This window comes from Centrocercus urophasianus, unplaced genomic scaffold, assembly GCF_019232065.1.
Source record: "Centrocercus urophasianus isolate 14NV4802_14NV808 unplaced genomic scaffold, USGS_Curo_1.0 seq_13, whole genome shotgun sequence".
NCBI lineage: Eukaryota > Metazoa > Chordata > Aves > Galliformes > Phasianidae > Centrocercus > Centrocercus urophasianus.
In genome coordinates, this window is record NW_024884475.1 from 33,902,103 (window position 1) to 33,929,484 (window position 27,382).

Consider the following 27,382-nt stretch of genomic DNA (forward strand, 5'->3'; position numbering starts at 1 on the left):
AAAAAGAGAGAGGGGAGGATAGAGGGAAAAACTATTCAACCTGAATGAGAAGCGAGTAACCACTTGTCATTATCAAAGCTGCAGGTTAAACTTTGCTCTCTTGCCATCCGCAGAGTACAAATGTTGTACTGGAGCAATGGAAAACAAAATGGCTTGCCTAAATTACTTTATAATGCGGATTTATGGACGGGTTTATAGGACAATAGTTGTAGTGTGAAGGCCTAGATGTAAAATTCAGCTACTTGTCAATTTTCTTATCCCTGTAGTTGTTGAAATCTAATCTGACCTAATGTCCTGTAGGTGGAGTAAGTGAAAACAGTTATCCGTATTAGAACAAAAAACAACACCCTTCTTCTTAAACAGCTTTTCTACTACATATGCAATTACTGAAATTATAGGAGGCTTGCTACAACCTTGGTTTGCATGTAATACTTCTTTTCTGTGCATGCTTACATGTTCTAGAGGATGTTGTGTTTATTTTTTAAGAGGAAAAATGTACTGCTTCTGTGTTAGTGCCAACAATGTTTTTAATTGGAACCCTGGATGTGAGGATGCCATTTTTGTACCTATTGCTCTGTCAGTATGCAGTCATTTTGATAACCTCTCTTGAAGGGCAGGCTTCTTGTTTTCAGCTGCCTTTCTTCCATTCATTTGTAAAGCAAGGTTGCTTTCCCAGGGCGTTTGCCAAAGGCCTGGTGAGTAATGGATTTTTGACGAAGAGCATTGCATCAGGGAAGTACTTGCACAGCAGTTTCTGGTTGACCTCTAGTTTTAGGTAGACTGTGTTCTCAGAGGCTTCATTGGATATGCTGTAACTCTAGAGCAAGCAGACAAAAGACAAAGGCTTGTGGTGCTGTGTTTCTTAATGGTGTTTGGAGTCTGAAATTCATTCCTCTTCAAAGTTAAATGCCCTTAAACATTCTTTTGGTACTGATCGTCAAATGAGAAAAGGCAGTAGAGGTCAAGGATGAAAAAATGCAACATTCTAGACATTGAGAAGTTTCATGAGGTGTTTTAAAACATACTTTTCAGTGTGTTTCTGATGAGGCAAACAGGCATTGTATATATACTAAACTAGTGAGAAACAGTAGGAAGACACTGAATGTGTTTCCCAGCAGGGCTGAATCTGTGCCTAATACTGTTAAAGAAGCACTTTGTTATCAGCAGAGTTCTTAGATAATATGTGCCAGTGGAGCACTTAGCACTGCTTGGAGACCTTGCAGGAAGCAGTTCAGAAGTTATGTTCTATTTTGTGACTGGGAGTGTTAGAGTAGCTTACAGACAGTAGCTCTAGACAGCAAGAAATAGAGGAATTGAGTCTGATGCTATAACCTGAGTATGCTATCTTTTATACCTCAACTATTGTTTTTGGAATTGTCTTATTCATTCTGAGATATATTAGCTTATTATCAGCTTGGTACATGGTGCAGGTCAGCCAACGTCAGTGTATATAGGGAAGACAGATACAAAGCTTTGTAAATTGAGACTTTGCCAAAAAAAAAAAAAAAAAAAAAAAAAGAGACCTTTTCAGTTTCATTTTTTGAAGTTTCAGTTTGAATCCAGAGAGCCAGAATGTGACGGGCGGGGGGGGGGGGAAGGGGGGAGGCAGGGGGAGGAATAGAACTCTATAAGGTTAAGCTCAGTTGTGTTCCCAGTAGAGAAGTGGGTGATGGACAGCAGCTTGTATCTGAGAAAAGAATCTGCAATTAATTGAGAAGCACAGGAATGAGCTTGTTCTGCTTGGGAAGAGTGTGGCAGGTGTTAGTTGAACTGAGTCTGGTGTTACAAAACAGTGCAGATTCTGATACAATGGAACCAGCATGCTTTTAAAAGGCAGGAATTTTGCTAGCTGAAAAATAACCTTCAGCATGTTGTGGTTGTGGAGATGAGCCAAGGGCTGTGGCTTAGCCAGCTGGCAGCTGGATGTGTGGAGTCAGGGCACCGCGACTGTCCCGGTCACTGCAGTCTGGTGCTCGCGGCAGCGCCTCGCGTCCTCTGCTCTGCACAGGAGATACTGCAATGGGTTGTTAAGTGACAGGCAAACTGATGGCAAGTCAAGCCAAACATCAAGCTTTGCCTAAAGTCATGATGCTTCTCTGGCTTTACCCAGACGGACATATTATTTTGTAGCCTTCGAGTGATGCGACAGGACCCTGTTTGCTGAGTGACAGTAAAGGTCATATAATTTGCACATAAGAGGGCTGCTCTGAAAGCAGCGTCTTGTATTTTATGATGTTGGCCCACAGCGTCAGAAGCAGATGTTGGTGGTATGGCAGTAGAGGCTGAGCCTTCCCACCAGTATTCCATTCCATGTTGTTGCCATGTGACAGATTGGCAGCAGAGGGGCAGGCTGACAGTGTTGTCTAACATGGAAGTGTGCATGAAGCAGAGAGTTGTTGAATTCCTCCATGCAGAAAAAATGACGCCCACTGACATTGATGGCTGCTGAAGGTTTCTAGAGACCAGAGTGTGGATGTGAGCCCAGTGAGGTGGTGGGTGGTGTGTTTCAGCAGTGGCAGTAGAGACAGTGGGTCACCTCCATTAGTGCAGACTTTGACAGGTGCAGTGCGCAGACTCTTGTTCATCGTAGGTAGGTGGGTGAAAGAGCACAGCTAATGGTGGTGATGCTGTTGAAAAATAGTGTTTTGTAGCTAAGAATTTGCTCTATCAAATAGTGTTACTGTGCTCTTTGTATGTATTGCAGTTTCCATGGAAGCAAATAGGAGGCATTACTTCTGATGTGACCTTCAGATGTGGCCTTTAACTGCCTCTGCTGATGCAGTGTTTTGTTTTTTCTTTTAATAAAATCTGAAATGAAGTTAAAATGTATTATTAAAGTATTTAAATACTACATGTGAGAAGAATACTATTTAGAACATGTGAGAAAAGTTAAGTCACTAAAAAAAACTGTGTGCCTTTCTGTTCGTTTGTCATTATCTTTTTTCTAAAGTCCGCTTCAAAGAGCTATTTTTTTTTTTTATTTTGAAATAGGTCTGGTTCTGTCTGCCCTGAGCAGCATTCTGCAGCCGAAGTTGCATAGTGCGCCTGTGCTCCCCATTGGAGGGTGGTGGTTTGCAACCATCTTCAGAGAACAGACATTTGTGCTACTGCTCATTTCAATCGAGCAGCTGAACAGGGAAAGCTTCGATTATTAAACCCGGTTATGTTTGTATTTGTGTACTTTGTTTATCTGAAGCGAAGCTCAGTATTAGGCACCACTGGTTACTGCCAGCTGGGTCCTCACTCTATAGTCACAGCTGTGCATTTAGCATCCAAGCCTGCTAAGAATAGCTAATTAGCAAACCAAACAGAACAAAGCTCACATAGTGGGGTCGGCACAATGGCATTCCTGTCTGAGAATGGTAAAAAGATTATTTTATTTGGTTTATTTATTCTCCCTGCCCCCATCCCGCTTATAGGAGAGCATAAATCAATAAGTGCTTATATTCTCCCTATGCAGGCACAAGGGACAACTTAAATAAAAGACCGATCTATATGCAAAATCCCTCACCCTTCATAATGTAGTGTCTTAGAGAAATGATTGTGCACAGCCAGCTGAACTCAGAGAAGAGAACAAGGCAAGGTCGTAACAGCAGCTCCTGTGCTAAGCTCTGACTGCAGTAAATACTGTTAGCTTTGAAAAAGCAGCGGCCTGATCAGGTAGTCTGTGTGTGGTATGTGTGAGTTACACAAGGGAGTGCTGTAAAAGCAAATGTGTATTGCCTGAAAGGGGTGAATTGGGCACGAGGCCAGTTGGTTAGTGTGTGAAAGCCTCCTACCTGCAGGCGGAGGGGAACAGGAAGGGAATGTTGACCAACTGCCTTTTATTTGATCTGTGCCAGCGCTGTGCTTTCTTGTGAGACCTGTAAGAGTTTAACTGCCATCTTAAAAGGGTTTAGAAAAAACATCTGATGTGGGATATAATTGAAAGTAATTTGGTACCTCCTTGAACTTGTAATGTCAGAATCAGGCAGTCATCATAAGGAAAACCAGAGATCTGACTCAACTGGTAGGGAACTTCAAAAGAAGGCTCACCATTACAATCCCTTTTCTGTTTTGCCTAAACTGTTATAGTGCCTGACTTTCCTGATTTGCCCAAACAATACAAGTTTTATGAATGTTAATGTGAGGACAGGCAGACCTGACAGGGTTTGACACAGAGTTGTAACTGGGACACGCTGAAGTGTTTTTGTACTGTAGCACGTGTTAATTTAATCACTTAAGTAAAGACAGTAATCAATAAATGTATTTATTAGATGATGATTTTCTGTTGAGAATATAAAAGATAAAGCTGTAGTTGGATGAGAACCAACATTCAGTTGGAAAATTTAGCTCAAAATTCAGTTCCGGAGCTGAACACTTGCTAGAATAGCTGACCTAACAAGCTTCTGGTATTTCACATGGGCTGTGCTCCCCCTCGCTCATGCTGTGGCTGGCAGAGGCACCAGTGGCCCAGGAGGAGCGGTATCCAGTGAGGCATCCCAGCTTGTCCTGGGCGTGAGCCTCTCTGCTACCTACTGAGGAAGCCTGGGGAAAGCAGCCTGCCTCACAGAAGTTCTTTCTGTGGATCTCTCTCCAGTCCTGGATTTTTCAGCTGTTTGTATCTTCTGGGAAGTCCCAGTTATGCACCTGTGTGTCTAACTTATTAGTGATCTTACCATTAGAAGCTGCAGCATTTCTCTTCAGCTGGAAGTTACATAAGTGCCTGAAGGAAGTTTTTTTGAAATTTCATTCAGAACTGACTGCCTTATTTTGAGAATTGTGCTCTCAAGTTCTTCAGTTTTGGAGTTAGAACTGGTTGGGGCTTTGATTCCTAGTACAGAATGGGTAAAACAAGGTCTGTATCTCAGAACTTCTGGTAAGTTGTTCAGATTGCCTTAGTGAAGGAAATGTCAGCAATTGCAGACTGGGCTAGGACTGAAATATTTCTTGTGCCTGATTCAGTCTCAAACCAAATTTACAGCAAATTTTAAACATCACTTAAACTGGGCAAAATGAAGTGGCTTTCATGCTGCAAGTGAGAAGCTGAAAAATGCTGCCCAAATGAAAAAATATGGTTTTTAACAAAGGGAGGTCTAGTGACTCATTCTGGCTCTATTTTCATACGGTGCATAATTAAATTAGGAAGACAGAATGTGCTGGAGGACAGGAGTGTAAGTGGATTTAAAAGAAAAAATAACTAAGTTCACAGTGGGTAAGCCTAGTTATCTGTGAAGCTATTTAGTGTACAGAGTGATGATTTCATTTAATTCCAGTGTAGGTCAGTGGTTTTTTTATGTGACTGCCAGTCTTAAGAGCTCAGTAACTGGTGGATAACTCCATGCTTGTGTTCCTTCTCTCCGGATGAATGCAAAGCTGGTTTCTCTGGTTTCTGTTCTTGAGTTCTTGACAGTGATTGTTGGAGTGCTAGGGCTCATGTGGTCTAAGTCAATACAAAAGCAGAAAGGCAACTCAAGAATGGAGTGGCAAGATATGCTGAAATTTTAAGGGGGAAAAAGAGTTCTACTGCATCAGCATAGTTTCTTCTGTGATTTAGGTTTTGCAAGATTAGAGCTAAACAAAAGTTTTGAGCTACTAATCCTGCATTGCTTATTTCTGTGTGCTTCACAAAGTACTTATTAGGAATATATATATGCGTGAATTTAGTGCATGGCTATAGTAATGAAGATGCTAAAGTATTCAGCCTCTTTCATGTGCCAAGATTGTACTCTGCTTTTTTTCTTTTCTTATTTTTTACTCTATTACTGCTATATTTTATATGCTACATAAAGAACAGGGAAGTACAAAATTTGGTGAGCCTTGTACCGTGATGCAGCTTGTTATAGCAGAACATTCAAATGATTCTGCAACCAAAGGTTTATTAACACCGCTCACTTGGATCCAGTTCTGCTAGATCTTTACCTTAGGAAATCTGTACTTAGAAAAAAAAAAAAGTCTCGAGAAATAGTTATAGAAAGTTAAAGGAACCTGAGTCTGTAGACTCCTCCAGATCACTAATTCATGTGACTTTGCAAAGAGGGAGCATTGGTTCCCCTGTTCTCCATTTCCTCATTTTTACCCCGACTCTTGCATTTTTAGCAATGTTTAGTGATCCTATTTAATTATTGCTATGTTATGCCAGAAATTATACAAATATATGCATGGAGAACCTTTATTCTGACAAGTCTGCAGTTTGTTTTCTGCAGCTCCTGCGCAGCGGTGATTTCAGCACCCCTCTGGGGAAGCAGATTGGAAAGGAGTTGCAGATCAGGAGGCAGGCAAGCAATTCCTCTTACTACCAGCAAGAAGTAAGGCTTAAGTAAAATGCAGACAAATTTGAATGGAAGAACTTCTAGTTGGTGTCAAAATATGATAAACTGAGTTGAAAATCTGGATTGTTTCTAGTTTGGCTCAGAACAGTTTTGCCTCTGTCAAATTTTGTGTTTTAAAATAGAACCAAAGGACAAATTCCAAGTTCTTAAGTTTCAGATTTGAGTTGGGCAGGCATCATCCACCTCTGGTCTGGAAGCCTCCGATAGCCATGTAGATGGTTTCTCTCGGAGATGGGTCCTCACCTACTGCACTTACACTGTAAAATCAGAGCTGGTTTATGCCTCTGCAGCTCAGAGCGTGGCAAACCTCACTTCACCTCCTTGCATACGCCTGGCTGTTGAAGTCAGGTGTGCTTCCTCTGAAGTTAATAGAAACTTGAATTACTTGGATCCTGCTGTGAGAGCTCACAGATGTGCATGTGCTCCCACTCTTAAGAAGTGCATCAAGAGAGGAAACACTCAAAAAGCTGCTATTTGCACAAAAGGAAGGTATTCGCATTCTGTTAGTTTTTATAATCTCACTTAAAATGGCAAACAAGTTCATTCTGTTTGAGTCTGCTGGCAGGATCTTGTCTTGCCTGTCAAAATGTGAAGTTCCCCCATGGAAAGCCTGTATCTTCATAATGTTTGTACATTTATTATATGTTCTACTGAATCAAGGACATGTTTCAAAGGGAAGAATTACAAAGGTTTGGCTGTGAAATGAGCCATAATAACATAAAATAGGTTGCTTTCCTATTGCACAATAATAAAATGCAAAAGCCTGCTTTTAGAGTGACTCTACTGCTATGGTACAGAGTAAAGTTCATTTCTCGTTTCCCTCTTACGTAAAATTCTTCAAACTTAATAGCTATTTGCTACACATGGAGATTGTTGAATACTGTTTTGGAAATGTCAATGTGAGGAAATACTACACACCTTCTCATGTGTACATAATGATGTGTAGTTTGAATTATGTGACTACATCACAAAGTTGTGACCTATCACAGAATTTGTAATTGAGTTCAATGGAGAGAAGTAGTAGTAGTCTTGGGAGCCATATCTGAGTTACAGCAAGCTAATTTCTAGTAGAAACCACATATCTGACCAAGCCTAAGTCATGGTAGATAGGACTTTGATACTGAGTGAAAAGTGTTTCAGCAGCAGTGCCAGCAATGGTGGTTTTTGTTTTTTGGGTTTTTTTAAGTAAACATGTTCTCAGCTGGACTTGAGCTTGGAGGAGACGATGCTTTTGAATATCAACCAATGCTCCTGAGCCCTTCTTTTCTCTCCAGGACTATATTGCACCTATTTTCCAAGCAGGTCCCTTTAAAGGCCAAAGTCAGCTCTATTGAAGTTCAGGAGACTCACCCTTGTCCTCTCATTATCCTGTACAACTGCCTCTTAATAACTGCAAACAGGTCTGCCCTTGACCTTCATATTCATGGCCAGTTCTTCCTTGTTTGCACGTGTGATGTGCAGCAGAATGCCTCCTTCACTGGCTTCTTGAGCCTTACGTTTGTAATGCCACAAGATAATTCAGCACAAACAAATAGTTGTGTGGAAGATACATACTAAGAAATAAATTGCATCCTGCTCATGAAGGGGAACACAAGACACATGGAGTTTCACAACAGGTAACTTTAGTTCTTGGAGTATAACATGATCATGTATTGCAGATGGTCTCATATTTGTCATTTAGAGCACAGTACATGATTGATTTTCAGAAAGACTTATCATTGAAGCCCACTTTTTTTTCCTTCTGTTTAACTTTAAAGAACAGATAGGAAGTAGCTCAAGATGTAAGTAGTTGAACCACTAAGCAAGTATAATATAATTATTTTTGGAGCATGCCTCAGGTCTTTAAGTAAAATTCAAGGACAAGCTTGAAATAAATCACAAAACCATCTGGAAACTTCTCTGCCAAAAGTGTAGGCAATAATAAGTGATTCAGTTTCGAGGCAGGTTGCACACACTTCCCCCTCCTTTTCCCTTACTCCCCTTCCCTCTGCAGATATAGGAAAAAAATGGAGAAGAAAGGGTACTGGAAAAAAGATGAAGAAAAATGAAGCATGAATTCTAGAGAAAATGGAAATCCCTTTTTCCAGTGCACAACAGGGACTAGTGTCTAATGTATGGTTCTTTGTTATGCCTGCTGGTTTTTGTGATAGCTTTTGTGGTTTTGTGCCCAGATACGATAGCGCAGCATTGCCCCGTTGCTGTCTAGCCTGCTATTTATTGCCAGGACAAGGGGCACATTGTGAACAGGGCACTTAATTTTCCTTTTGCTCATTTCCTATTGCTGAGCAGCCTTACATTTTGATTGGATGATAATGGAGTTAAACCAATCCTGGGAAAAATAAGGTATTGGCACACTGCCATCTGTAAGTCAGTGGGGTAACTGTCTAGTTTCCACTGTAAACAGTTGTATTGGAAATCAGAAATTGAATTTGTTTCCACAAGCAGTGGCACGGTGGACCTTTTACATCTTTCTGTGTTTTCTTTTTGAAGACTGATGACATTGCTCTTGTGTTTGAGACTTGCTTAGCTTGCAGCTCTGCTCCATCTAATGCCCTCAGATGTTTTTTCTTCTGACTCTGCAGAGAGCTGCTAGTGTTAGGTAGGTGCATCTGCTTGCTTGCTTTTTTACCAGTTACATAAACCCCACTGCCACAGAGTCAGCCCCGAGGCTCAAGTTTTGCTGTCTCCTTTGTAACTTAACTGTTACCTGTCTGCCACGCTAGCTGGGAATGTGGCTGGAATCAGTGCAGGGAGATTTTTAGTACAGTGACACATTGAGGGTGCTCAGCAGCACTTGGTGTGGGTTTGCTTGCAAGCTGATACTACTGGCACAGGCCTTGCTTTGCTCTCCTCACAGACACAGCTGTTTTCAGATGCATCCCGCAATGGTGTCTGGCTGCTGCTCAGAGATCTGCCGGGCCTGTGTGGCCAACAGCAGCTGGATGGCCAGCGTTTTGGATGCTTGGGTCTGAAGCACAGAGCTGAGACTGAGTTCAGCGCACCAGGCAGTGCTTGCAGACCTTCGTGGTCTTTTGGAAATGTGTGTGGAATGCCTCAGAGCATGTCACAGAGCAGCTGCATTGCTGCCACCTTCCTCTCCCTCACAGCTAGGAGGTGGAGACGACATTGGCACAGAGAAGTGCATCTTCACGTACTCATGTATTAGGAGCGGACCTTCAGCAGTACACACATGGGTCTGGATACTAGAACTGTATGGATATTGGTGTGTTTCTTTCCTCTTTTCTTTGCAAGTTACAGCTAGTGGAGCTCAGGCCTTGGGTAAATGCATCAGCTCTGAAGTCTCCTGTGCCGGCTAGGCTCAGGCCACGTCTCTGGCCTGCTGATTTCTTCAGTCCCGATGAAAATTTCACCCTTGATTTCAGCAGTAATCACAGTTGCTTGGAGGTGCTAGACTGTGCCTTTTCCTTTACACATGAAGTCTCTGTCATTGTACTGAACAGCCATTTTAGCTCCTGACTGAAAGGAGTGGGTGTCATAGCACACTCTGGCACGTCATCTCAACACTTGGGAATGATGCTCTAAGACTGCAGCAGACCTCCTCATGCCTGCTTTGCCTCCCTTTGGACCTGAGGGCTGCAGCAGCCTGGTGCTGGGAGATGTTTTTTGAAGGCTCTGGCTTCTGTCAGATTGTTTTATTATTTTTATATTAATTAAATAAAAATAACCTTTATTGTGTACTATCATTTTCTTCAATGCTGGAGATGGTATAATTGAGTCCCTGACTTTCTTCATTTTTTTTTTCCTCTGTGTTTTACTTTGGGGCTGATACTTCAAGACAGATCTACTTATATTTTGCTGTGTGAGAATACCGAGTGTTTTTTGTTGTTTTTCTTGTTTGTTTGTTTGACATGTGAATGTGCCAAATAACAGGTTAAATAATTGTCTTGGGAGGTTAGTTGTTAATACAGAAGCTAGAACAAACCTGAAAGAATTTTGATGTTCATAGTCTATACCATTTATTTTCAAACATTGCACTTAGTAATTTCCAAAATGTTTATGACTGCTGAAATTTAACCTGTGAAGTAATGAGGGACCAGAAAATGCCTGTGCTAAGCAATGCTTATTTAATGTGTCTGTTGGTTACCTGTGCTTCTAAGTGTTCTGCATAAACTTTACTTCAACAGGATCTCCAAACATGGGTGAACGGTGCTAATGAAAATGGCTTTGTCCTCGTGTCGTTTGGAGCCGGAGTGAAATACCTGTCAGAGGACGTTGCAAACAAGTTAGCACATGCTCTGGCAAGATTGCCACAGCGAGTTATTTGGAGGTAGGTGCAATGACACGTACTTGGGGTAATTGAAAGCACGGTCATTTCCTATTGGGCCGTGTTTAGTATTGCATCTAATGCAGAATCTGAAATCAGCCTGGGTGGCACAGAGAACCTAACTCTTTTGAAAGATGCTCTTTGAACAGGCATGACGGTCCTCTGGCAACAAGAAACAGCAATGATTTTGAGGCAGGATAATGTATAGGTTATATACTCCTCTACTGAACTTATATCCTAGGATTGAGGACAGTGAAAAGAGTGTAAAAGGTTGTAACATTTGTGACTTAGTTGTGTCACTTCTAATCAAGAAGCCATTCTAGGGAGTGAGTGTGTCATTCTCCTTATCTAGTCCCATGAAAGATTCAAGGCTTGCTTTCCCCTCACCCACCAGCTTTCCTACTTCCTTCTCCACTATCTTATGCAAACATGGTCTCTGATAATTGTTCCTCTTAATTGTCTTTTTCTTCAAGGAATCAGAGAAAAGATCTGCAGAAGAAAGAATAAGTAATAAGATTTTTTTGTTACAGTTAAAACATTGTGAGAGGCTCTCTAAACTTAATGTGCAAATTGAGGATCAACTGTTGTTAGTCTGCTCTGCTTTACGTGCTTCATCACGTTCGAATATAATTTAGAGGAATTAATGTGAACCATTGCTCTTTGTTCCCTGTGAAGACTGCAGCAGTGCTTGGCTTGTAATTCATCTCAGTTGATCTTACTGCTTTTTGTATTGTGCTATGCTTTTATCATGTTTTTGCTGGATTTCTTAGTGTAGGAGGTATCCACTTTCTCTAGTAAATAAGGAATCCATTTAAATATTTTCTTGGGGATTTTTTTGAATGCAAAAATAACAATTTCAATTGAAGCTTTCTGTTGTTTATATTTTATTTCACTAGTGCCATTCTTACCAGTGTTTTTTTTTGTTGTTGTTTCTTTTTTTGTTCTATTTTTCGTTGCTTATCCAAAAAGTCCCTCAACAGGGACCTAACTCCTATTTCTTTCTGTCATAATTCCTGGGATGGGAAGATATTTAGTTGTGAGATAGGGCCTTTGGGAGAGCTGAGCAAATGGCTTTCAGTCACATCAGTGGGAATTTGAGTTCCATAACGAGACATCAAAATATGAAATTGAGTCCAGTTTCACTTTGTCATTTTCTGCTTTTCAGATTATTGATTTCTGATCTGTGTTGGAAGTAGGGCAGCTTTTGTGCTAAAAGTTTCTGAGAATGGGAATGATAGTATTGCTTGACAGTCTTATGTCAGAATGCCAAATCAAGAAAATCCCTAGAGTTCTTAATTTTCTTCTGGTTATGTGCTACTGTTTAGCACCAAAACCAGTATGAGATTTATGGTTGACTTGCTTTTATATAAGGTCAAGAAATTTGTTTAGTTTATTTTTCAACATATGGAATATGCAGGCTTATTGCTTTACTTAATTGGGAATATCTGGATGGTTCTTTATGTAGTTACTGTTCTAGTGTTCTCTAAAAACCAGAATACTTCTTTTTTTCTGACAGCTCTCTTCTGGAACTGTCAGGAAAAGAAAAATATAAAAAATCTCTAGTCACTGTTACTTTTTTCCATCTTCTTTTTCATTTTGGAATATATTTAATTTGCATAAAAGCAGTATGTGGCACACAGATCAGTTTGTATTTAAAGGTTGTATTCTGTTAATTAAACTTTCCCAAGAAACTCACTCAGGTGAGCAAGACATTGTCACTAGATTTTGGGCAGTCGATTAAGTAACCAGAATGTAGCTGTTCTACTGTCTGATCCCAACTTTTCCATCGGTAGCTTCTTGCCTTGTAATCTGGACTGTCACCCTTTCCCTTCCTTGCACTAGTAATTCCTTTTAAAGCGAGATGCTGTCAGTTCTTAAGAGCTGTCTGAAACTGACCAACGGAATGGGAATGCCTTATGTTGGTAGTGGGGTTTACTTTTTATGTGCTGACGTGCTGTTATCGGTGGAGTTACTCATGGAGTATTAATCAGTTTTCAGTAAAGCAGCAAACTCAGAGTCACAAAAGGATTATAAAGCTTTCTTCCAGTTGCAATGGTACGGCTTAGAATACGCTTTTTAAAGTAGCTGTATTGCCATTATTTAAATAGAGATCAGAGCCAGATTATAAGGAAATGAATGATGAAAAAAAAAAAAGAAATTATACCTGATTGCTTTTATAGCATTTGTTTTCTTGTAATGGTGAGTAAACAGTGTCCCAGTGTAATGAGAAATCTAGATCATTTGGTTTGATTCTCTGTTTAGAGTTTGCACATTTTAAAGGTTTTGATAATGTAGCTTCAATTTGATTTTATCGCTTTAGGTTTTCAGGAAACAAACCAAGGAATCTAGGCAACAATACAAAGCTTATAGAATGGTTACCACAAAACGACCTTCTTGGTGAGTATCTGTAATTATGATGTATTGTTCATTCTCACTGAAATTCAGTTTGCTCTTCCAATAATATTTTATTTAAATAGCAGTCACAGTAAAAGAAGTCATAGAGCAAGAATATAGCATTCTTCACAATGTCTTGGTGAATGAAACATTCTTTCTGATGTTAATGCTCTTTATCTGGTGTTAACTCCATTGCTTTCTTCAGTCAGTTGCGTGGAAAGCCATAGTCATTCACAAGTCTGTTTCACTTAATAAATGGAAATGTTTGTTGTGAAAAGACTGCATGCAGTTCAAAATAAAAAAAAACAATAATTATGAAAGATGAATGGGAATTTTCTAGAATTTGTTGTTTCACCAAATTGGTGACCGTAAGTGTGAACTTCTCAGTAGTGAAGAAGCTGTGGTATGGACTTAACTAGACTATTCATGAAAGAATCTCCAAACCAAACATACAAAATTTGTTCATATTACACCAAGTCTTTAGGCATGAACATACTGATTACATGTTTATTATTAATATTACTGATGTATATATTTTTTAATTTTTCCAATGAAATCCGTAACAGAAATTAGGGATGTGTTGCAAATTGATAATAATATTTCTGTTTAACTATCCTGAGATGCTCTGAGAATGGAGCAATAAAGCTTGGTCTTCCTTCATCTTTTGGTAAAGTTTATATATTAGAGTATGTGTGTTTGCTTTTTCTTTCCTTTCCTCCTGTATTAAAGTGTAGCTGAATTTATTGGATCCTAGGATCTGCAAAATACTGTTTCTGGGACACCTAGACATTTGTGCATTTGCACAATATCTGGTATAATAATGAATAATACATTAAGAATGTGTGTGTGTCAATGTACATTCATGTCAACCAGAGTAGTCACTGTAATTAGTTATTAGGCAAATGACTTCTGAACCAAGTAGATATTTTTCGTTGCTAAATTGCGCTGAGGCACTCTCATTTCTCCATTGCATAGCAGTAGGGCAGTATATTGCTGTCATTATTGTCATCTCTTGCTAGCCTGAAGTAAGGCATGTAAAGCTTCAGAGAATGCAACATCAGTTGTCCTGTTATTAAATAGCTTGTCTTTCATATGAATAATAAGGAAAAGCGTTCTTTCTGCCATTCATTTGTAATATTAAACAGGTAAATACCAGTTCTAGTCACCAACTGCAGTTACTCAGGAGTAGATAGTGTATTAATTACTCCATTAATAAGAGGACTGCTCTGAAAGTAGTGCCTCCTGTTCTTTGATGTTGGCCCACAATGTCAGAGGCAGATGTTGTGCTGTGGCAGTAGAGGTTGAACCTTCTGACCAATATTCTGCTGTGTTTTGTTGCCATGCAACAGGTGGGAGCAGAAGGGCAATCTTAGAGGACGGTGTCTGATGTGGAAGCGTATATGTAGTAGAGATGTGGAATTCAATTCCTCCCTGCAGACAAAATGGCACCCATTTATGTTCATCGACAGTCGCTGAACATTTTTGGAGGCCAAACAATGTCTGTTAGCAAGTGAGGCCGTGGGAAATGCATTTCAGCAGTGGGGAGCAATGGCATGAAAAGACAAGCCATATTCAATACAGCCATACACAGTTGTTACATCATGAAATGAAGAGCACCTCAATCAGCTCGTGGACACAAACCAGCTATTGGTGGCAATAATATTGAAGAACAGTGTTTTGTAGCTGAGAATTTGCTGTATCAAGTGTTGTTCTGCTCTTTGCATCTGTTGTAGTTTTCATGGAAATAAGGAAGCGTTACTTTTGGAGTGACGTTTGTAATTCTAGACATCTCAGACACGATAATTTTAATTCACATTGGCTGTTTCATCTCTGTTCATATATAATGAAATAACCAATGCATTCAAAATTTCTGCAGAGTGGGTTTAAGTAGGTGGAAACTTCAGAAAAAAATTGCATTCATTCTACCTTCCCAAACTGGAGATACAGGAATCCAATTGACGGTTGGACTAGATGATCTTGTAGGTCCTTTCCAACCTTGTGATTCTACGATTCAATGATAAATGTATTGTAACCAATTGCTTCAATAATGCTACATCAAGGAGATGTAATTTTTTTGTGTGTGTGTGCGTGCTTCTTGTATTTCCAGGTCACCCGAACATTAAAGCTTTTCTTAGTCATGGCGGTTTGAACAGCATTTTTGAAACCATGTATCATGGGGTCCCAGTGGTGGGAATTCCCCTTTTCGGAGACCATTACGATACTATGACTCGAGTGCAGGCCAAAGGCATGGGAATATTGTTGAACTGGAAGACTGTCACTGAGAGTGAATTATATGAAGCACTAGAAAAAGTTATTAATGATCCCAGGTATGGAATGAGTAATTATTTCTTGCTTTTATTTTAATTCATTGTTGTGGGTTAGATACAGAGCCTTCACGCAAGGGAAAAAATGTGTGTTGGTGTTTACTTGTGTGCATGGCAGTGGCAAGACTTTGAATAGTTGTTCCCATTTCACAGGATTACTCAAGTACGATATTTCTGTATAGATGGCAGCTTGTTGATCAGTATACCAAAGCTCACATCTCATTTGCTTTTCTGTGGCTGTGACGTTTGCCACGAGTAGAACAACAAGGTTACAGAAACAAACTTAGACTGAATGACTTTTTGCTTCAGGCCAGTATCTCTTTTTTTTGTATCTTGATTACAGTACAGTAATATATTTAGCAATCTGTTACGCTCCATAAGGAGGCCTGAGAAAAGTACACCTGTACTGTTGCAGGATGCTGCATTTGGCTTGTAGCTGAAAACATGGCGGTAGTCAAAAAGTGATTTATTAAAAAAAAAAAAAAAAGAAAAGAAAATAAAAATTCTTTCTGGGCAGAAAGAAGATATCTCTAACATAGATCTTCGAGTTGGAAAGGTTATTCACATTGATTGGAACTTGCAACAAGCGGTATATGAGGATCCCAGCCTCTTTCTATAATTTTTTTTTGTCATTCAGATGCAATACAGGCAACTTCATGAACTGGGTTTCATAACTTTTTTTAGTGTCATCAAATGAATTTACTCAGAAATACCAAAGTCTGAAGAGAGTCAGTTTAAACACTTGGGATGTGCAGACAATCTCTGGATTAAAAAGAATGACTCAGCTCAGTTCTTTTGTATGAAGTTAGTAGATGTTTTGAAGTACAATGATGACAATGTTTCTTGCTTTCATGGGAACAAAGTCTTTAAGCAGCACTAGCCTTGGAAAAGGGGAAATCTGTAAAAAATGAGCTTGTTAGCAGCAGAAGCTCAGTAAAGAGGAGTATTGCTAAAGAAATCTCAGTTGCCCCGGCTTTCTCTTGTATAGTTGTCCCCAGTAAAAAGGCAAGTTCTGCTCAAATAACCTGTTGACCCTGCAGATGTGAGATGGGAAGGAGTTTAATGTGATCCTCTGTTGGAGGTAACCCATTATGAAAAATCAGTTTTAGGCTGAACTCTGGGCCAAAGAGTTAGTATAAAACTGAGTTTCTCCATTTGTTGTATTTCTCTAATAACTTAGTTGCACAATAGCGTGAGTGGCCTGTTGGAGTATGTTGCCACTGTGAGCAGGAAGGGCAAATCCATTCACTTGGGATTAGATAGGATTCCGGCCTGAGAGCAGATGGAATGGACACTTTATCCCTTCTACTGGCCTGCTGTTGAAGGGTGGATTTCAGCCTTCAGTCACCCGTGGTTTTGTACTTTTGATAATTCTTTGTCAGTGAGCTGTGATGACAGATGTAAAGAGATTATGCCTTGTATATATTCCTCTGTATGAGGTTTAATGGGACAGTCCTGCACTAGAAGGACGCCTTTTGATCTCCTGTGTGCATTTATATGTTTACAAAGACTTGCATTGCTCAGCACTGGCTATGGTTTTTACCTTATTCCATTTTCTTCATCTCTTTCATACAGCTACAGGCAACGGGCTCAGAGGCTGTCTGAAATTCACAAAGACCAACCTGGTCATCCTGTTAACCGGACTGTGTACTGGATTAACTACATCCTCCGTCACAATGGAGCGCAACATCTACGTGCTGCTGTTTACAGCATCTCTCTATATCAGTATTTCTTACTGGATATTGCCTTTGTTGTATTAGTGGGTGCTGCCTTATTTTATTATATTTTGGCCAAGCTAACAAAATTTATCCGCAAACAAAGCAAACATATTTGGTCAAATGATGAACATAGCACTGTTAATGGACATTACCAGAATGGGATACCAAATGGCAAGCATAGAAGAAATGGCCACATTAAGCATGAATAAAAGGTGAAATGAGCCAACCCCTCATGTAAAGTAATTGAGTTTTATCGCTGTAACTTAGTCTAACAAGTACTTAAAACATCAATAAGCAGTTCTAACACTCCCCTTCAGTATGTAATAATCTGTGACAAAATTCTATGGAACTAAGGAACGTATTTAAAAAAAAAAATGAAAAAAAAACCAAGCACAACCTAAAACGGAAATATTTTATTCTTAATACCGATGCAGAAAGGTTATTTTGGCACTGAAGTTTTTAGAAGCCTTAATCCTCTAAAGTTATATAATGATCATATTTATGAATTTTCAGTTTTTTAAAGCTAAATGTGTGTGTCCCAAATGAGGAAAGGTCTCTTTTTATTTGCAGAGGTTTTTTTCCCTTTTATTTTTTTATTATTATATCCATCTTTAGATGAGAGAACTTAGTGCTAGCTCTGTGTTTCATATGTTGAAGGTTCAATATGTGTAAGAATGCTCTTTTAAAAAAAGAAAATTCCCGATGCTTGTGCAAGAAATAGAAAATTGCAAATTGAGAACACAGACATTAAAAAAAAAAAATTCTTAAAATAAGCACTGAAGAAAAATGGCAAAAATATATACTGTGTTTTCTGGTAAGCTGCATGACTCTTCTGCTCACTACCAGTGCTTTAGAGAAACGAGTACTGAGCAAGTCTACAATAAGTCTTAATTTTTAATTTATACAAAATTGTATTTGTTGCCTTTCTCTATGTATGTAATTTATGCCATGAAAATGTTAGGGAATTCTATTTCAGTTTAAATATGGCTGTGTGGGAAGTAGATTTGCATAATTAAAATAAATGAAACAAAGCAAAAAAAATATCCACCCCTGTGCTTAATGCAGAAGGTTTTGTAGTGGCCTGAAGCAGGGCAGAATCAAACTGCTATTTGAGATTTAAGAAACAAACAAGAAAATGCTAAAAGTTGAATGTCTTTCCTATTAATTCTCATTATTTTTCTGTGGTTTTTTTTTTTTTTTCTAATTCACAATGTTGTAGACGTTCTCTTTCAATGGTTGTATCTGAGAAACTATTACTTTCTCTTAGCGTGGGCCGCGCAATCCCTACTTCCCATAGTTGCCAACGTCCCTTCTGAGACCGCGGGGCAGGAGGCTGCCTGCTGGGAGGCACCAACCTCCAGCTTAAGGCTCAGCAGGAGGCACGACATGGAGTGCAGCTGAGCCAGTGCAAAGTGTGGGGCAGCTGTGCCTCCTGTCCCCAGCTCCGGACCCTCCCTGCAACAATCTCTTTCAATCACTGCAGCTGACACGGAACCCTGTGGTGGTGCAGTGCTAACCCAGGGCAGGGAGGCAGGGCACCTAGTGGCAAAATCAGCGTGGCCCTGCCAAACCGGAGTTGGCAACTATCCATTTATTTCCATGTCATTCTGTTTACTTGGAATTTGCACTACACACGTTGTGAGTGTATGCTTTATTTATTTGTAGTTCGAAATCCCATGCCTGGAAGAGGAAGGAAACCCATTTTACTTAGTGTTGTTCACTAACATGGGAAGAGTTGTGACAGTAACAGAGTGCTGAGATCATCCTCATACACAGTGATGCAATATTTCATTACCATTCCATCATGAGCCTCTCTCCTATAGCAATAAATAACAGTACAGATATCTTTCTAATACGTGGTACAGTTACTTGTACTGCATTCTGAATACTTGAAGAAAATGGTGTTATAAATAAGCCTATTAGCTAGACCTTTTTACAATCTTACAGTTTGTGTCAACTAAAGGAACACAAGGAGGCGATGAATGGTGGGATGGTAGTAAGACTTCGAGTGTATGAATGACTTGGTTTAAATGTTGTTTTTTTTTTTTTTTGCATTGAAGAAGGTACAAAAGCACTGACCGGATGATTAAGCATAATTTAATCTCCACTGTGATAAAACTTAAGCAATAAACATGAATTTAATAGAGAAAATCTGTTGTTGGAAGTATATTTTTATTCACATGGATGCTATTTTGAAGTACCCAGTGCATGTATGTGTGCATATGTGAATAACTATGAAGATTTCTTGTTTTCAGTATATGCAGCGACACATGACGTGTATTTGAAGTCAAACATTATTATCTGCAGAACTTAGATGTATTTCCTCTGGGACTCTTGCATCAATTGGAAGAGAGTGAGTGCTTACCCAGAGTTCTTCAGGTCAGTTTGAGTGTGAATTTTTCTGTGTTGTACATGTTAGATTTGTTTCCTAGGAAGCAAAACAAAAAAGCAGTGATACAAGAGATGAGATGGTTGTTTCTAAAATACTCTCTGAACACATTTCAATTCATTTGCATGAGGAAGAATTTCCCGCGCTATCAGTTTCATTACCGAAGTCCTAGCTAGGTCTAATCCACCCAAACTGTAGAAGTACCTGTTCTGTGCTAATGCACTTTCTTCTAAGCTGCAATATCATCTAGTGCTGTGGTTACGATTCGTAATACAGGAAGCTGCTTTAGAAGTAGATGGCTGATGGCAATTATTTGGGAGGAACGCTGCCATAAATGTGTCTGAGAGGAGAGTATAACTGCTGCCAAATCATTTCCTAGGGTAAGTGTGTTGAAGGCCCTGTGTGGAATGGCAGAGCTGTATAATGCATAGCCCTTGCACTGCTTTCTTGAGTTTCTTGCTTTCCCAAATAGGCACTTCATAGCGTGCAGTAAGGTAATTGGGAGAAAATGAAATAAGATATTATGTGGGCAAAACCAGCAGCCAAGAAATAGCCACAATAAGCAGTGTAGCAGACATAGGTCACTTCCATAAAGGTTTTCAGAGCTTGAGACTTGGGCACTCGCCATGGACCTTAAAATTCTATTTTTTTACTTCCTCTGAATATCTCAACCATTAAGGAATAAAGCAGCCTTGAAAACAAGATCATTTATTTACCATCTGCAGAAACAGGTTCTGGAGATGGTTATCATATATTCATAGTTTAGGGAAATTAATAAATGTGCCACCATTTTTTTTTTCTTACTCCCTGGTTCACATGAAGGACCAAGTTTTTAATAATACTGTGTTAATTTTTTTTATATTCTTGAAAGGTACTACTTTTCATGTAACCAATTGCTTTCTCAGTCTATGGCAAGGTAAGAGCTCAGCATTTGCTATAGGTAGCCTGATCTGTTACAGCAGAGACAGAGTTAAAATACTGTTACGTATCTATACGTAAGCAAAATTACAACCCTGTTCTCTCCAGGCTGCTATTTTTTCCCCTTTAATTTGTGTGGGTCTACAAGTGAGTTTATTTGTATATTAATACAATGCACATCTGTATTAGTAAGAAACAGAAGAAGAGCATTTAATTCTATTCTGAAAGTGAGCTGTGCTTCATTTTTTCTGGTGGTTTTTGAAAGACTTGAAAACCTTCAATAAATTTTGTGTGTCTTCAGTGTCTTGAGAAGTGGCTCCCACCTTCCTTGCTGTACAACACTTGAGGCAGCTAGTGGCCAGCAAATATGGGATATGATTCTGCTTTCACGTGACGATTTTCAACATGCTGTAATTTTTTCCTGCAATGAAGTTACTTGTTTTTCTTTGAAAGGTGTTTCTATTAATGGGAGGGGAGATGGAAGACATAGCTGATGTATACACTAAATCCAGTTCTATACAAGAAATAGTGCATTGGGATACACAGAGTGCATGTGTGCATGCTTGCAAAAAAAAAAAAAAAAAAAAAAAAAAAAAAAAAAAAGTGGGCTGTAGCTCTTTCAAATACTTCTGGGATTTCCTGGTGTAGTAAAATTCTCTTATTTCCAAGAAGGAAGGCAGCAGTTTTTATGTGAAGATTCCATTACAAGAACATGGGAGAAAAGTCTTTGAAATCATATTCCTACTCTTTGTGGTTTATGGATGTCAGGAAAAGGATGTGAAAACTACCCTGCTGCTGCACTTGGGTCTTGAAGAGCAGTACTCTTTTTTTTTTAATATATATTCGTAAATAGGATGGAAGGATTGGGATGAAGATCATCTGAGAGGAAGAAAGGGTAAGAGAAATGAATTTTCCTTAGAAATGTCGTGCTGGTTTTCTATCAATTGTTCCATTGCAGAGCTGTAAAGAAACTCCAGTAATGTTTTTTATTTTCTCCTGCAACAGTGGTAGGAGAGATTTAGCTATATTCAAGAAGACTGTAACTTGACTTCCTTTCATTTGGATAATTATTTTACTCAGGAAATACAGAAACTGCATTCCAGCACATTCCTGTGTGAGGGTGAGCTTAATATTGTCAATGACAGCACAAGGTCATCCGAAGGAAGCTGTACGTGCTCCATGGACTGGCTCAGACTTAACAGCAAAAAACTCCACCCTGTATTTTTTGATACATATTCCAAATCTGCATTGTAGACAAATGGGGAGTGGGGGGAAACCACTTTGCCATAGCAAGCAAATGTTTCTGTATTTTGAGGCAGAAGAAATCCATGAGTGTTTGGTATCAGCTTTCAGTCCGAATTTCAAACAGTCGTTGTTTAAGTAGTGTTAAATGTGCAATTGTGGACTGCACACCAAGTGATGTTACTAAATCTGAGATTCTGGTAGTCTACTTAACCAACATTGTTGGTTAGTATTAAAACAGAGAAAATAGAGGAGGGAAAACCGAAAACCAACAATGATCTTTTGAGATAGCCTTTTGTCAATGATCAGTTTGGCAAATACCAGGGCTGAGAGGAAGGTTATTTTATCCTGATGAAAATTACTCCTGTCAGTTGTATAAGTGCTACCTCTAGTTCTTTTCTTATTTTAAACAAAACTCCTATATTTGACTTACATCACATAAAGTAACAGGAATAAGATTGTGTCCTGCATTTCTATCTTGGTCTTCTCCATTATTCTGAAATGGAACAAATTGGTTACTAAAGCAAAAAACAAGAAGGGTAGTTAACTTTTTGCAAATGAGCATGCAGGTTTCTGGTAGTCAAAGTATCCAGTACTCTCTCATTAGTATCTTTAAATTGGATGTTTGCATCCTTCTGCTCAAGTGCAGGATGTTTCCATAATGGCAATTTTAACACTAACATAACTGACTTGTGGGCAGTTCTCAGTAGAGAGCCCAAATGCACAACTGTTTCTCTATGGCTGTGTCTGATGCAGTGCTCCCAGGCCTGACCTTGTGTCCTCTCTCCAAGAACATCAACTTTCCTCACAAAAGGAATCGTGCTGTGGCCCCTGGAGGAGACAATGTAGTGCTGGAGCTGAAGAGCTCAGTATTCATTCCTGAGCTATGTGACATTCTGCTCACTGTCAGTTGGCTGTGCTCCTTATCCTCACATAAGATCATCCTACTGTGATGATGCAGGAGGTGAAGAGAAAGCTACCCTTTTGTGCTTCTACTTGTGGAGGCAAGGAAAATAGATTTATCTCATTTTATTTGTGATAGGTAATTGATTTCTGCACGACAAAGTCAAGCCTTATTAGAGTACTGTGGAAATACACATTTTACTACATTCCTGCATCCTTAAGAATCATATGGGACAAGTTTAGTGTCAAAATCTTATGTTCCTATAGGCTACAAAAAATATGTTACCAGTTATCATAAAGTGGAAATTACTTGGGCGGGCTGTGAGGTAGTGTAGCTGAATATGTAGGAATAGCCAGATTCTTCCTATTAGAGAAATATTTCACATGGAAAGCAAATGGTTGAAGCAGAGATTAGCAAAGCAAGTATGTTGGTATGAACTGTTAGCTGGAAATCAGGGAGGATTCCTTATCTTATTTTACCTTACAGTGTTGCAGTCATTGGGCTGTGCAGTGTAATAATTAACCTGTGAGATAAGAAGTGTTTCATGTCTTTATCTGTTCTGGTGGTACAAGAAAATGCACAATCACAACAATTGTTCAAAACTGGGAATGATAAAGGTCATGTAGGAACTGCTGATCCAGCTTAGTAATTTGGGCACAAAGGTAAAGTATGAGAAAGAAAACTTTGAAGCAGTGGTTGGTTCAAAATTAGCTGCAACTAGTGAGTAAAACAAGCTTCAGCATACATCTTCATGTATGCATCAGCCCAGTGCCCAGGGATAAACATGCACAATTAAACTGATGAGTTTCTCTGATCCCTTGGTTTGGGGCTACTTTCAACACATAGAATGGGCAAACGACAGTTTGTGGAACATTCAAAGAGAGGAGTGGAAGACATCCAGCCTGAGGAAAAACAAGAGGATGAAAATCAATCGTTACCTGATTTGTACTACCCCAGCATGAAGCTGGAGTAACCACTGCCACAACAGAACTGTAACATTACAAAGGTGATGTATTTAAAGGATCTAAAAGGAGACGGGGAAGCAAAACTGAACTGACTTACATTCCTTTCCCAATGACAACTCAGGAAAACTAAGGAGCATCCCATTTAAAAATGATTCAAGAAGATAAAATGCTATGTTGCATAATATGTAATTAATCTAAGCTATTGACATGTTGTCTGTTAATACAAGGCTTCAGCAAGAGCCATGAGTGTTGTAGATAACATGGTCAGTAAATACACTGAGATTCTTGCTGAGGTTAGAAGGTAGCAGATTTCCCTATCTGCTCAAGACTTAAGAAGAGCAATAGTGAGACAGAACTGGGAAATAAGTTCCTCCTTTGTCCCTTTCCTTAGTGTCTCAGGTATCTCTTACTTGGAAGACAAATCATTAGCTTTGGCCTATGAACTTTCAGTTATGGGCTGAATCTGGAGTGATGGTGTATCAGAATTTAAAAACCATTAATTGGACTTGGTTTGACAAGTTTGGCCTAAATAATAAACCCACATAGGGTGAAGGAAGAAGTGATAGATCTCTGCTTTAGATGCACAAGTTCTTTTATAGTATGGGTTTTCTGTTATCTGTACTTTTCATAGCACTGCTAAAACTTAATGGTCATTCCCAAAGTTCATTGTGAATGTTCAGTGAATTCCTCTCACAGCTACACAGAAGGAAAACGTTACCATCTTTCAAAACACAAACAACTTGTTTACTTCTGGAAACTAAATATTACATACGTGATTATCTTAGATACAGGCTTTGAATAAATTCCTTTCTTTGACTCACGAGATTTAGAGCTAGAAAATTATTCTGAACTCTAGGAGATGCCCACTGAGAAAGCTCTTTGTAAATAAAACAATCACAAAGAAAACATGGAGTTCTACAAGGAATTACAGCATTTGCCCTATATTTACGTTGTTCTTCTCTGCTGCGCCCTGCTTTTCTAGTTTCAACCTTGCTTTCCTGCTTCCTTTTCTACATGTTTCTGTATATTCTCTTTTTAGTGCAACAACTTTTCTTACAAAGGTGTTTGTATATGATTTTTTGTATATTCAGCATTTTTTTTCACTTTACTGAGGCTCCTTGGCATTTAGCAGTCCACCTGACACTACTTTCTTGGTAGTAATGTAATTGCTAGAAGCTGTACCAGCAGCCCCATCCTAATTCTGCATGTACAGAAAGCTTATGTACATCTTACTCACTGCTTGCATCTAGGCTGGACTCCCTTGGCTTTCTGGTCGAGCGGAGCTCTTGCTCTGAAAGGTGTTTTCAAGCTCAAATCTAAGCAAGTTTGGTTTCATTGCAGGTAATGCCTTTCAACACCATGAGCCTCATCTTTAAGCATGCTGATGACAGAAGAGTTTATTTTGCGTTTCTGTGGCTTCTGTCTGATGTTACAGAAGGAAGTATGATGTTGAGTTTTTCGGTGACACCTAACATAACATGATAACAAATCTGTCAATTATAGAAGGCATGTTAAAGTTCTGTGTTGCTTTACTAAAAATATAATGCCAACATATTTGTTTGTTTATGTCTTAAGATAAAATCCCATTGAATTTGTAGTGTGAGTGATCACTGGGAACAGGAAAGGTACCAGCTTTTTGTTTCCAGGATCACAGCAAGGTGCAAGAGCTTTCTACATTCTTTCTTTCTTTCCTAAGAAATCCTTGCCATGAAGTACAGCATGCTCTCTTATTGGTGCAGAGACACTCTTCCTTCTTTTTTTCTCTTTTGGTTGGGGGAGGTTGAGGGGTGGGTGCTGCACCATAACTTTAATCACTAAAAAGATTAAGGTTAAAAATAACCCTACAGAAATAAAACCTAGGTCATTTCCCTGTTTGTTTCTTTTTTCTGAGCAGTTTTACAGAATTCCTATTAGAGTAACAGATGGAGCAGTGAAGAATGCAATGTGTAAGACATGACATGTAATGAAGGACAAGGACTGTATGATGATGCTTTTGCCAAAAATGCAAATGAATCCACACCTGTGATTGGCACTTCAATTCTAGAAAGACTCACCTGCTTCCTTTTCTATATAAAAATACATAGTTAATGGATAAGAGAGGAGCATCTCAAGCCAACAACAGGAAATATTCTAGCCTGTCTGTGGGATCACTCATGGGACTACTGTAAGGTATTTTTAAGTGAGTGAATTAAAAAAAAAAAAGGTTTTAGCTAAGAAGGCTAAAGTAATGTTTTGTCAAGGCATCCCTTCAAATCTTAAACAAATTGTCATCGCTGATCGGTGATCTTGTAAAAAGCTGAGGCTTGCCATTATCTGGAGAATTTCTAGGAAGAATTCTGGAGAAAGAATTGAAGAGTTTCAGGAGTCACAAACTTTGCACCTCCTGCACTGTATCTGTTTTCCCTAGATTTATGGATTAGTTGCTCCCTATATTTCTGTAGCTTCCTCTAGGATAGGTTATTCACAGACCTGTGACCGACTTCTTTGCCACTAGCTTCTTTCATAAATACCCAGCCCTCAGGAAACATCCCATTCTTGGTTTTCAGGGTCTTAAGAAAATTTGAAGAATCTCAGTGGGTAACTTCTTATACCTGGAGACATGGAACCAGACCAGGCAAGAGTTTCATAGCCCACTGCGTTTTGACCTCTGAGCAGTTTCAGGGCAAAGAGCAGCTATTTAGCCATGACTGGTTCTGCTTTTATGCTTGCCTTTCATCACACTGTCTAGACAGGCCATGGTGGCCAGATGGCGATGTCTTCTGGTGAGTAGGACAAGTGAGCACTTGTACTTCTCAAAATATTGATCAACCTTCTCCATGACTTCTTCCATCTGTTGTTTTATGGGTGAAAGGGAAAATACATAGCCCAGGACTGCTCATGTGCTGATAAGATCAGCCACAGCTGCTGGAAATCAGCTCCCCTCCACAGAAATACTGCTCCTTCATTAGCCTGGAAAACAATGTGCAGAACAGACTCAAGGGTTTTAATACAGAGCTGATCCACCTGGATCCTGATGATAGTTCACCCTCATCACCTCTGCTCCGTTGGGATGTTTATTTGAGTGTGGCCTGTATAACTTGCTGTCCTGGAAAATATTTTGAGGAGCTTCTCAACTGATTCAGAAGGGTGGTGCTGGTGGCAGCAGTGGCGGTGGGAGGCAGCTGAGGCTCCCTCTCAGGGCAGAGAGGAGAGAAGCCCTTTCCTTCTGGATATAAACCCAAGTAGCTTCACTAGCTCTTTTCTCAAGGACAGTTTCTGGGCAGTCCTACTCTCCTGGGTGTGGGAGGAAAAGGCTAAGCTGATGGGAAACTTTGATGCTTTTAGTTTGTAATATAAGCCAACTCACATGCATCTGTGGCTTCTCATGTTGAGGACACACCTTGGTGTAAGAGCAATGCTGTTATTGCTGTAAGAGAAGAACAGAGATCATTTTCAGCAGAGGTATGAACCTGTGGCCTTCTCTACTCTGCTCTTCCATCTTACAGCGTGATAAGCATGATTGTGTGGGCTTACAGGACTTCAGGCCTTTGGCTATCCCATTTTTCCCATTCTGGTACTGGAAAAATGGGCTATTTCTAATGTACACCAGTTGATCTTGGGCACTTTTATGTTCTGTGTACAACATACTCACAAATTCCACTTGTGTCCTCTTATAGCTTATCCCTTCACTGCCTTTTGCTTCTGACTGACACCTAAATTTTGCTAACAATGCTCCTGACTGCCATTCTTGAGCTATTTACTGAGTTTTAGACCTGCACTCTTCTGTTCAACATCTTTTTTTTTTTTTTTTGGTATGTACCTGCAACATATCAGCTTGCTGCCCCACCCATATTAAACATGATATTTCAGTGCAGTCCCTTGCAGGATGCACAATTTCTGGAAATCAGTGACTTACTCATTTAGTTACGCTATCATGAAATAGCTCCACACTG

At 39.4% G+C, this 27,382-nt stretch overlaps 1 protein-coding gene across 5 annotated transcripts in view; it reads left to right on the top strand.

Moving 5' to 3' along the window:
• The window catches only part of UGT8 (UDP glycosyltransferase 8), a 45,331-nt gene extending 26,148 nt beyond the window's left edge, over positions 1–19,183 (top strand). For all 5 annotated transcript variants that reach the window (XM_042811462.1, XM_042811465.1, XM_042811461.1 and 2 more), the window contains exons 3-6: positions 10,457–10,599; positions 12,917–12,993; positions 15,098–15,317; positions 16,890–19,183. In XM_042811462.1, coding sequence (XP_042667396.1) covers positions 10,457–10,599; positions 12,917–12,993; positions 15,098–15,317; positions 16,890–17,241 — 792 coding nt within the window. In that variant the 3' untranslated portion in view covers positions 17,242–19,183. The remainder of the gene's footprint in view (positions 1–10,456; positions 10,600–12,916; positions 12,994–15,097; positions 15,318–16,889) is intronic.
• The last annotated feature ends 8,199 nt before the right edge of the window (positions 19,184–27,382 follow it).